Here is a 12,860-nt window from a genome sequence, read left to right as displayed (position 1 = left end):
ACAGTAAGAGTGCTCACTATGAACTTATTTAGCTCAATACACAAGTGATGGTATTGACCCATCCTCCATACTATATGGATGGATTAACTCAGAAAAAGGTGGAAGATAAGATGAACTGGCTACATGAATCTGACCTAAGTTAGGGAACAAAATTAAAATTAAAAAAAGGAGCTAGCAATGTACGTTATCTGACCTCCTTAATAAAGCAGATGGCCTTTTAATGTGGTATATGATAACAATTAACAATAATAATTGCATTCAGGAATATGATGATTACTCTCTAAATGATATTAAACTGATATAGGAAAAAATTTAAATAATAATGTACTATACAATAAGATAGCATTCTTACCTCTAAATATCTTGGTAAATGAGATGAAATCCTCTGTAATTACCTAAGACAATAAAAAGGGAAAAAGACAAGTGAGTTGTTGTCTATACGCATACTTGCAATTTTTAGGAGATGAGAGGACGAGTCACTAAATCATTGCGAACGTAAATTGGGACATAAAAATCAGACAAATATGACCTGGAAAATTATGGTAGGCAGCATCTGTATGTCAGATTCACTGAATTATCGACTTTAAAAGACTATAAATCTTAAAATGACCATCAACAAGATCATAGAATCAAATTTGAGGAGAAAAAGAGACTTAACATAGAATCAAATTTGAGGAGAAAAAAAAGACTTACCTCTCTGTAATTAGTCTATGTGGCCTGCTTATTGTGGGCATGTCACTGCTTGGAGTCTCGGTCCACTTTGGCCCTCAGGCATGCATTGCCGGATGGATGGTCTTGCTGGTTTGATGACAACTGGAGAATGCTTAAATCTTGAGGTTCAGAATCCAATCCTATTTCTTCCATAGGTACAACCTACATGCTTTTGTAATTTATATTATTTTCTTGGTAATTTCTTGGTAATCTTTGTATCGCTTCTGTGATACGAAACTGAAAGAAAAATTAGACCGGATCAGTTTAAAATGAATCATCGTATCAACTACAAGTAGGTGTCACCCTATAATTGAAATAATCATCCCTAAAATTAAAGTCAACAAGATAGATGAAGCCTTTGTAATATCGGTGTACATCTTTAATAAGCTATAATATCAAAAGAGGAGAGAAAGGCATTTCCACATTAAATACATAACATGACTTAAATGCCCCATACTTGTTGAATATATGTCAAAGTCTCATTTTCATGTATGCAAAATTAATTGTGTACAGATGTTGCAGATGCAAACTTGCTGGAGAAATATCCAAGACCATGATTCTAAAACCCTCATACATGAATCATGCGATTCACAACACATTTTGATTATCAAATTATTAATTTAGTGTGGACACTTCCTCAATACAAGTGGTTGTTTGACTAACTATAGTCTATATTAGATGAAATTTTATGTATTTTTTTCCTCAACTTGTCCCTCTAACTCAATTAAATTATCTAACTTATTTATTTCCTTTTCTATGTATTTTTTGTCTCTTTTTTCACCTTGTCTCTCTTTTCTCCTCTTTTCTTACGGTTGTGGATCCTGTGTCCAGACCATTTTTATTTGAGTAGAACATCTTGTATTTCCCAGACAAAGAAGTGTTAAACCCATTAAAATTCAGATGAGAATATGAAAAGCAAAAAAAGTGCCAGGCTTAATTTTATGAATAGTAGTGGCTGAAGTGGAAGCCTACGAAATCAAGTAGGAGAAGGCACAAGTAGAAACAAGACAAATATGAAGACTATCTTGTGCTTTTTGTAAAATTTGTGTATTTATCCTTTTATTTTCATTTATCACTATAACTTACAAAGTAAGGAACTCAGAAGACTAGGGAAATGTTATAAGTTCAAAACAGAGGGCCGCGATAATGCAAGATAACATGTTAGGTAGGATATAAGATCTGGTGAAATCACCGAGATCATATGCAAATATATAATCAAAAGTTAATATTCAAATACTTGACTTTGGATCATCATAAAAATCCATCATTTATCATTTGGATTTCTTCATCTCATGCAAGCCGTCTAAAGCTGAAATCGTTGAGAACGGACCTGAGCCTGACCAGGTAAACTCCATGCTGATGCTTCAAATGGGAAGAGATTGAAATGTGCTTCCCATACTCCTCTAATACTAATCTCCCCATCTGCACACCTATGCGTACTAGTCGGAAGAAGCTTTTTTCTTGTCTATTCCAGGTAGTGGCATGCAAAAGAGACAAGGATTTACAAACCTTGAGGTTAATTCCTGTAAATTTAAGTTTTTGACGGCCCGATAATGTGAATTCAGACTTGTGTGGTGCACTGCAGGATGTAAGAGAGATTTGAGAAAGGAGAAATAGGAAGTTTGCTGGTATGCGGCAATGAATTCAGAACGTAAACACTAAATACAGAGATTTGTTCATGCAGAACTAAAACAGATAGAATTTTATAGAAAGAAGAATCTAGTTGAACTTTGCAGTGCTTCTTGATTATATGCACACTGACTTCTAAAAAATACACAAGCAACAAACAGCCCATGATAAGCCATATCCTGAACTAGCACAATCCTTTGATAACAATAATGCCGTTTTCAGCTCCGTTGACATCATTCCTAGAAGAAATGCAAAGGCATCACACGTGGTTTGAATCAATATAGAGGAAGGAAGAGAAATTTTTTTCTTTTTGTTCTTTCTTTTTCTGGTTTCTTTTTCTTTTTGTGGGCTGGGGAATTCGGGCGGCGAACTGGGAAGAGGGAGGTGGAGTTGGGTTTTGATTGTCTGGAGGAAGAAGACGATGAACAGTGATTCGTTTTCTTTTCTTTTGTTTTTTTTTTGTGCTGTAGAAGAAACGAAAATAAAATTGCTAGGGTTTCACACCTCAATTGAGCAAAATACTTTTTATTTTCATCTTCAATAATTTTTATTCTGATTACAACCATGCTTTTATAGAGCAATTACAAAATTTGAAATCTCACACAGAATCCCTCAAATCTCTCACTTATTAACCACTAAATTAAACAACAATTCAAAATTTAAAATTCAAATTTCAAAAATTAAAAACTAAGCTAATATGGAAGATTTCCAATTCTTGTTCTCATCAGAAATGTTCTTTCTAGCTGCAGAAGTTTGTAATCTTCAATATAGTCTGTCTGCATCTTAATCTGCCATCAAATACTTTTCTGCATCTCAAATCATTAGTTATATTGCATTGTAAATTCACCATCTAAAATATTATCAAAATTCACTGCTGCATGGGTGAATATATATAGAAGTGGGGGTAAAGTGAAACAACTCTCAGAAATAATAGCTAGGGTCAGGCTTATATCAGTGGACTGTCAATAACATTGTGAACTGTTTAATCACTCAATATTGAGAATAGAACTATGACCAAATCGATAATATAAATGTTGCTATTAATTATTTCAAGAGTTGGAAAAGCTCATAAATATCATGTCAAATCTTAAACAGCTATAAAGAAACTGTTTTGGACAAGTCCAAACCATCTAAAATATCAGCATTAACAGTTTTAAATTATGTCCTGACTTCATATCATTCATTTCAGTTAACAATGTATTTATTCAAGTTAGATCACTGATTCCCCATTATATGATCAATGCAAAATAAAAATGATGTAAATCAACTCAATTGTTCATGATGAAATGCAGACTCAAACAATGTGATCAATGACAGATGTAAACTCAACGAAGTGTTCAATATGCATAACGTCCTCTATCAAATGGAATAATTAGGTGTTCATTCGTTAATATGCAAAACAAATTTCTCGTTCTAACAGTGATAGTGAGGAACATGCAAACACATGCGTGAAAGATGAGTGTTTTGGTGCACTTGACATGAGAGAAAAAGGAAATGAAAACACTCGTGCCACAACTTGTATCCTTAATCACTATATTTTCCCAAAATGGATCAGTGTATGTGTGAGTGACTATCGGGACAATGCATGTGGGTTTGACATTTAATATGGTAGTTATTTCACTAGGCTCAATTTGGTATTCAACTTCCATACAGATATCCGATTGAATCGCTTTAGGACCCATATCAGGAACGTGTTGGGGATCATGTTGGTCCGGGAGGACTCTGTGGGGAACATCAACAGCGTTTTCAATCACTGGAGTTGGTTCAGAAAGAGTTGGAGTTTTGATTTCAAGAACAACTTCAGGGATAACATCAGTGGACTCCGTGATCAAAGGGGTAGCTTGGGGAATAGTCGGAGTGTTGTCATTGCATGAAACTTTAGTGAACTCCACAATTACAGAGGTAGTTTCAGAATGAACGGAAGTGCGTGGATTTTTAATTTTACTATACTGGAATTCCTTTGCAGAGTTAATTTCTATCAAATCTACGGCCTGATTAACGGTTTTCTCAAGAATAGATTTTGATTCTGTCATATACGGCTTATTAATTTTAACTGGTGGAAGGTATTCCTTTTTTAGTTCGTCAGCCATTTCTTGCCAAGTTAAAATTGGTAACTCACCACTAATATACCTTAATGTTTCGAATTTGGACCAATATTGGCAGGATGGTCCGGTGAGTTTCATTGCCGCAAACTTGACTTTTTGTGGTTCCGTCATGGCATACCAGTCAAAGTATCGATCCATGTTCTTCAGCCAATTCAAGAAAGTTTGTGGGCCGAGCTTACCGTCAAAGGTTGGTGGATCAGACACTGGTTGAGGTGGGGGTCGATGAACGACGTACCCATGACCTTGCGGTGGGTATCCATAGCCTTGACTTTGTGGCGACGGAGTTGCAACACCCGCTCCTTCAAGCCTAGCAAACCGTTCGTTGGTTTCATTCTGGAAATTTGTAAGCTCTGGGCTACGACACCCATTTGTTTTTTTACCTCATCGAATTTCTTAAGGAATTCAAAAGACATGCTGGACTCACTAACTGATTGACTTGACTCACCTAAGGTAGATCTGTACGAGTGGTCATGCACTAACAATGAGATGAGATGAATGGTGTGCACAAACAGCTAAATGGGATGAATGCGCTTTTTTTTAATATCAAATAAAAGACTCAACTAATCTAAAAATAAAAATAAAAAAAATAAAAAAAAAATAAAAAAAAATTCCTACCCTAGAACCATGCTCTGATACCAAAATGATGTAAAACGGGGGAGGGGGTCCATTGGAATCAGTGATCTAAATCGAACAACGCATCATTTCGCTAAAATTCATGATATTCGGTAGAAAATTAATTTAAAACAGTTAAGGTGACCGATGGATTTTAACAAGATTTGCAATGATAACCATAAACAAGCCCAATCTCGAATAATGTATTCGCAAAATTAATTATCATTTTTTTGCAAGTTCTAAGATCAATATCAATTTTTCAACAGTCACAAATTCAGTTCTCTCAACTCACAGATATGATATAAGCAGTGAATATATGATAATAGTTTAGAGAGTTAATACGCACGCAATTAACTGATAATTATGAGATTAACAGAAAATTACTGAGTTGAGAGTTTACTATCCAAAATGCTGAGAGAAATCCAAAATCCATTAGCTTCTACAGTGAAGCCCAAAGATCATCAAATCAACAAGTCCACACACGTCATTATATTCTGATCTCTCCTGTGTTCTCATCCTTTGACTTTTTTCTTTTCAAAACGAACCAGGAACCCCACTGGGCTGTATCAACTGCTATGTGTGACTGCCGAGGGGGCTTCTAAGTCTTGCGTGGGACGCTGGGATCCGGCGCTGGGGTATCTTGATTCCCTCTGGCCGCGTTTGCTTGGCTCCCGCTTTGGGTGGACGCACGAGAGCCGGCCAGCGGTTTGAGGGCAGCTGATCGGAGGAGGAGTTCCTGCCGAACGACATTCAGTGGCGATGGCGTTTTATGATAGAGTAAGGATGAGAGAAATGGGAGGGGGGTTTTTTGCGGGGGTAATAATCTAGTAGACGATCTGAAAACGGAGGCGGCGTGATAGGTTTTACCTGATAGCAACGGGTTGACTTGAATGGTGGTGGGGCAGCTATGGCTGCGGGGGAGGATTGGGGCCCTTCCTTTTGAATGAGGAATGGGTGAGAAACGGGGGTTGAACGCTGTTGTTGTGGAGGAGGAGAGCGGGGTCGTTGTTGGCGTTGTTCAAGTGGGCCGAAGGCAGGAGGGGTCGGGCTTTAAGGTGGTGTCAGGATGGGAGTTGCATTGTGTGCGGTTGCCCAGGGAATTTTCAGCGGTGTCGCGTGTCGACTGGGGCTGTTTTTGTGGCGGCAATGGGCACGGAGCGGACGAGCAGCGTCTGCGGCGCTGGGAATTCGGGCGGCGAACTGGGAAGAGGGAGGTGGAGTTGGGTTTTGATTGTCTGGAGGAAGAAGATGATGAACAGTGATTCGTTTTCTTTTCTTTTGTTTTTTTTTTTGTGCTGTAGAAGAAACGAAAATGAAATTGCTAGGGTTTCACACCTCAATTGAGCAAAATACTTTTCATTTTCATCTTCAATAATTTTCATTCTGATTACAACCATGCTTTTATAGAGCAATTACAAAATTTGAAATCTCACACAGAATCCCTCAAATCTCTCACTTATTAACCACTAAATTAAACAACAATTCAAAATTTAAAATTCAAATTTCAAAAATTAAAAACTAAGCTAATATGGAAGATTTCCAATTCTTGTTCTCATCAAATAGCCTGGAATCAAAGTTAAGCTAATCTAGTTTGTCTATTTTTGTTGTTTATAAATTCTGTTTGATTCTAATAGATGATGAGATGTATCCTTTCTGCTAGTGGTGTATTTAATTTTATTCAAGAATAATTTTTGAATATCCTCTAGATTTTGAAATACATAAAAGTTACAACTTGTATCATATAGCTGTTCATCCCTACACAAACAAAATTTGGTGCTCCATAAGACTAGTAAAAAAACGAACATAAAGGAGTAAAATTGCTGTTTCTATAAAAACATTATCCCAAATACATTTCTGTTAAGATAAAAGCAGTGCCTGGTGTATGTACCTGTGCTAACTTGAAGCCAACTCTCACCAATAGTCCCTACACAAGCAAGATCCACCTCTGAACTGATGGAACCTATTCAGATCTCTCACCACAATCTCCCTCCCAGCTATGTCACTGATCACCTTGAACTTCTCATGGCAATCACCACACATCCTCAAGTTCTTCATCACCCTTATTGTAACCCCCTCCCCAAAACTCACAATCCAAACCCAATAGCCAACATCTCACTATGCACACCAATCGTAACATCCAACTCCTTACCCTCTTCGATCAAATATCTTTTCGTGCTCCCTGTAACATACCCCCTCCCCTCCATTTTCACTTCCAAATCCCTCAACAAGGCCATGACCTCGCTCCCTCTTGAGCATTTCTCAACGTCCCCAGCACGGAACACATAAGGCACATCCTTTATCTCCACCCAACTGCACCCGGGCTCTTTCCTTATCCCTCGTCTCCTCATCTCTGATCTCACCTGCATTGCTCCCTCCCACTCTCCAACCGACACATACGCATTCTTCATCGCCATGTAAGCACCGGCAACATCAGTATTAAATTCTTTCAACCTCTCCCCAGCCTCAGCAGCTACATCTAACCTGCTATGAATTCTGCTTGCAGACAGCAATGTGCTCCACAACATCAACTCATCGTCTCCCGTAACTTCTATATTTTTGCTCATCTCATAAGCTTGATCAAGCCTTCCTGCTCGACCAAGCATATCGACCACACACGTGTAGTGCTTTGCTCCAGGCACAACACCATAAAGCCTATTCATGGAATCCAAGTATCCCAGTCCAACATCAACGAGCCCTCCGTGGCTACAAGCATGCAAGACCCCCAAGAAAGTGACCTCATTAGGCTTCACTCCCTTCTCAACCATTTCATCAAAGAGATCGAGAGCGAGCTTCGCCAGTCCGTACTTTGCAGCTGCCACAATAATCGACGTGAACACTACCAACGAAGGATTCACAATCCTATCAAACACTTTCCTTGCATATTCAAAACACCCACATTTCGTGTACATATCGATCAAAGCTCCCTCGATCACCTCATTCCCTTCATGCCAACACCGAACCACCTTCCCATGTATCGACTTCCCCAACCCCAACCTCCCCATACTCGCACACGCATTAACCACACTTGATAACATAAAATGATTTGCCCTCAAATCCCGCCCCAAAAACTCCGAAAACAAAAGAATCGCACTCCGCCCATCACCACTCTGTGCATACCCCGAAATCATAGCACCCCACGAAACCACATTCCCACACTCCATTCCATCAAACATTTTACGGGCTTCAACCAAATAATTGGCTTTCGCATAAAACCCAACAAGTGCAGTGGAAACAACAACATCATCTCTCAACCCTCCAGTCTCAACAAGGGCATGGAGATTGACACCACTGTGCACATCACCAACTCGTGAGCAAGCGGCGATGGCGGTGGCGACAGTGAAGCTGTTTGGCCGCACGCCGAGGGCCGGCATGCGACCGAAGAGGCGAAGAGCCATGTCGGGTCGATTGGTTACATTGTAGGAGGTCATCAGAGAGGTGAAGGAGATGACATTTGGTTGGGGTATTTCATCGAACAGTTGGTGTGCGTGAGGAGTTTGGTGGTGTCGAGCGTAGGCGGCGATGAGGTGGTTGGCGGTGGCCGCATTGTAGTGGAGGGTGGAGGGAGCCCAGCTTGAGGAGTTTGGAGTGGATTGAGAGTGTAGATTTAGGGTTTGGGGAGGTTTTTAGGTGGTTGATTAGGGATCGGATGTAGAGAGGGAGTGGGATCTTTTTCATGGAAGTTAGGCTGGTAGTTGTCGCTCTTCAGTTTTTCTTGGGTTTTTTCATATATAAGCCTCAAATCTTTCATATTTGCAAATTTTCCCTTCATATCTTGGTATTTATAAAATCAACGTCTACTTTTGTCAAATAGTATTTCTTTTTACCCCTCCAACTTAACAATATTGATTTCTAAATAGGAAATGGTTAAGATTTCCAATAGGCTTGCAGTATTTTACATTCAAAAACTAAAATTGTCAGGTGACAAGGAATAGAAAAACTCAATGTGAGAGAATTAGGGGATAGGTTTGTAATACTAAGATTTAGAGGGTAAAATTGCAAACACAGAATATTTTAAGAGCATATATGCCAAACCCCTTACTTGGGTCTTTTGCGAGTTTTGCTATTTGGCTCGCCGGGGGCCGTCGTGAGCCAACTTCCCGTGAGAGGCAGGGGGGCAAGCGAGTGGGCCCTCACACAGCGCCTGTGGGGCCCACTCTCGCTGCCCCCTTTCTGGCCTCGAACGCGGAGATTGGCTCGCCCCCGCGAGCCAAAAAGCATTTCCGTTTGCGATATAGCCTTCAAACCTATACTATTGGCATATGTATCCTCTAACTCTTCATATTTATTAATTTACCCTCACAGACTCTCACGTTGTGTTCTATACACTCTTATTTAGGGAAAAAGCTCTTTATTTTTGGCAGAAAGGTGCGGTTTTGTGATATTAATATTAATGACGTTAATTTAGAAAATATGTTTTAATGCAAAGTTCAAAGTTTGTGGGTAAAAAAGCAAATATTCACATCAAAGTAACTCTATGAATAAGAAAGATTTAGAACGTATACAAATAAAGAAAACCCTTTCTTGTGACTATGAAAAATTACAAATTTGATCCAGTTTTGTAGGGTTGTGCATGGTTCAGTCCAAGCCGAAAAAACCGACCGAACCGACCCGAACCGACCCGAAAAAATCGGTTTTATGAGTAGGGTGGTTCAGGTCAGTTTGAAAACATTTCAACCCAAACCGACCCGAACCGACCGAATATAGTGCAATACTACCCATTCTGATCTCAAACCCTACCTGACCTGTCCCCAAAAAGTCAAAGACTCAAACTCTAAACACATTTTCTAGATCATTATGGGTTGAAAACAATATCATTATATCAGTGTTTAATGCTTCATAATCTCCTATTTTGTTGATATTTTTTTTCTTTAACACAGTTTGTTGTTTGATAAGAAGTTTGATGAAGTTAGAACCGAACAAACCGAACCGAACCGAACCGCACCGAACCGACTTGCAACAGTTCGGTTCGGTTTTGAATTATAGGCGGTTCGGTTCGGTTGTTCAAATTTTGGTAAAAACCGAACCGAACCGACCGTTGCACACCCCTACAGTTTTGTCTCTCTCCAGTGTAGAATGATCCCTTTTATTTGAAGGAAACAAATATAATTGAACTACTGTAAACTAGTAGGATTTTGCACAGCAACATTATACACTATTATTAACTAGGAAAATTTGTGTCAAGGCTCAAACATCAATTCTTCATGTGGCCCAATATCGCGTAATATTTATATTGTTTGTTAGCCCCAAATATAATGAGCTTTTGTGATTCAACACAGAGCCTAAAAAACACTCTTCCTAAAGCCTCCTCCCCTTCCTCCGTCGCTGACGCCTTTTACTAATACTGCTGCTTATTCCCTTTTCTCCTCCTCTCTCTTCTCTCCGAACTCTAACCTTAACATGCATGGTTGTCCCTCCTCTCTCTTCCCCCTCCCCTAACCCTAATCTTAACCTTAACATACTCTTTCCCTTTTCACTCCTCTTCACCCTCCGACCCGTTCCCTATCCCGCCTCACCCTCAGTTACCACCGACCTCGAGCGCACCCTCTGACCCTGTAGTCTCCCTCTTATGCCTCCTGTGCCACCTCTGACCTCGAGCGTACCCTTCTACCCCATTGTCTCTCTCTCTCCCGCCTCCCTCTTCACCACACCTGACCTCTAACGCACCTTTTGACTCCACCATCTCCCTCCCCTACCCCCCTTCTGTCACTACCGACCTTGCGTGCACCCTCCAACCCTGCCATCTCCCTCTCCCGCCTCTGCTTCTGTCATCTCCTTTGTCAAGCTTCTTCCCTCTCTCCTTGTTGTCACCAACATCATCGCCAATCTCTGCACCGAGCAAACCCACCTCCTCAAGACAGCCTACAACCTCCTCTCCTCTCCCCTCTACCATTTCTCTCAAACAAACACCATGATTGGATTATTTGTGATTTTACTTCTTAGTGACAGTTAGATCTTACCTAGCTTATTTTTAATTGAAATAGATGAGTGAAATTTAATTTCTTAGTGTGGGAACTTAGATGAGTATATGATATGTGGTTGTTTGGAGAATGCTTATAAAGTGTTTGAGGAAATGCCAAATAAAGATAATGTTTCTTAGACTATAGCAATAATAGACCATGTACAAAGAACATGTCATACAGAGCTTGCTGTGTAGTTGTGATGGGATAAAAATATGCTAAATTGCAAGCGCACACCAATCAAGTTGTAATATTTGTATATATCGATTCACGGAGAATGATAGTATTAGAAAGACTATCATATTTGGGTTCTTAAATTGTGTAGGAAACTTATGAGAAGTAAATAAAAGTGGTATGCATTCTGGGTAGAGGTTTCTCACTAAAATAAAAAACTAAAATAAGAGGGAAGAATGAGAGAAAGAGAAGAACAAAATAAGACCAAATAAAAACCAAATCAAATCAAGAGAATGAAAAGATGTAGGAAATGAAGAGAGGATAAGAATCTAGGATTGAATCTACTAATTAATTTTAAAATTATAATTTATTCACATATTTCTTATATTTCCTAAGCATAGACTATCAAGTTAATTAAAACAAGCATAACCTATCAAAATCATTTCTAAGTAATATTATCACTCATGAAAGAAATAAACAACTACATAGTTGTCCTAAAATTAAATAAACATAACCAATCAAACCACTTAAGTAAGGCATAGACTATCAAACTCATTTTCTACTAATTAGTCCTCTAGTTGATTATCCTAACATGATCATTTTAAGTGCATTCAAAATACACAATGTAGGATCTGCGGAAGCACACACTTAGAGGACGATGATTAGTGTTATTAATTAATAAGTTTGCAAGATGAGTTATAAATTGCAATAACAATGAACTACAATCACAAAAATTTAACAATCACAAACATAAGGATATATACTGGTTCCACTACCCCGGTGTACATCCAGTCCCCAAGCAAATCCCACTTAAGATTTCCACTATGATTTTGAACCAATTACAAAGTCAAAACCAAACCTGACCAATTTGTAAGTCCTTGTAAATTGCAAACAATCTCTTAACTAAGAGATCTTCTCTCACACCCGAGAGAAAGCTTCTTTGAAGAAAGAACACAAACTCCTATAAGCCTTGAAGTGTAGGTGGTGTGCAGCAGTGACTTAGGAACTTTTTCACTCTCTGAATAATGCCTTATTAATCGTTTAGAATGATGGAATCAAAGACACTTTCAGAACTTTTCTTTTCTCAACACTTAGAATGAAAATTTGAATGATGAACACTTGAATTTGCACAAATTTTGAATCTTACAGATATGAATGTATGATTGGCAAATTCTGAACTTAATACCTATTTATAGCCTTTGAAAAACTTGAATTTAAAGCTCAATTAACACCTTAAAATGACTATAAACAGTCATATATTCAAATTCTAAAAGCTGGAAAACTGTATCTGTAGTCGACTATAAGACTTAGTAGTCGACTACACTGAGTCAAAACAGACTCTGTGAAGTCATATAACTGTTTAGTAGTCGACTGCACTGTACATATGTAGTTTCTGAATATTTGACAAACTGGCTTAGTAGTCTACTACTAAGGAGAGTAGTCTACTACTAAGAGTAACAAACTGGCTTAATAGTCTACTACTAAGGATAGTAGTATACTACTAAGAGTATTGGTCGACTATTGATACATATATATGAGATATATGATATGTTTTGAGACTCACTCTATATCTATAAACTCTAATGGTTAACTTAGGGGATTTCTATAGTTAACCACACACTAAGCATGTGTTAGTGTATTCTAAATACTATGTGCGTATATATGTTATGAG

General features: G+C 38.6%; 1 protein-coding gene across 1 annotated transcript in view; it reads right to left on the bottom strand.

The window, feature by feature from the left end:
• The window catches only part of LOC109821815 (pentatricopeptide repeat-containing protein At4g15720-like), a 12,061-nt gene extending 1,114 nt beyond the window's left edge, over window positions 1-10,947 (bottom strand). Inside the window, exons 1-6 of the mRNA XM_020387970.1 lie at window positions 10,772-10,947; window positions 6,946-8,627; window positions 2,221-2,290; window positions 2,042-2,141; window positions 694-948; window positions 353-395 (exon numbers count right to left, since the gene is read on the bottom strand). Coding sequence (XP_020243559.1) covers window positions 7,142-8,627; window positions 10,772-10,947 — 1,662 coding nt within the window. The 3' untranslated portion in view covers window positions 353-395; window positions 694-948; window positions 2,042-2,141; window positions 2,221-2,290; window positions 6,946-7,141. The remainder of the gene's footprint in view (window positions 1-352; window positions 396-693; window positions 949-2,041; window positions 2,142-2,220; window positions 2,291-6,945; window positions 8,628-10,771) is intronic.

Source organism: Asparagus officinalis, chromosome 8 (assembly GCF_001876935.1).
Source record: "Asparagus officinalis chromosome 8, Aspof.V1, whole genome shotgun sequence".
Lineage (NCBI taxonomy): Eukaryota > Viridiplantae > Streptophyta > Magnoliopsida > Asparagales > Asparagaceae > Asparagus > Asparagus officinalis.
Note: the sequence above shows the minus strand (reverse complement) of the source record. Positions and strands in the feature narration are given on the sequence as shown.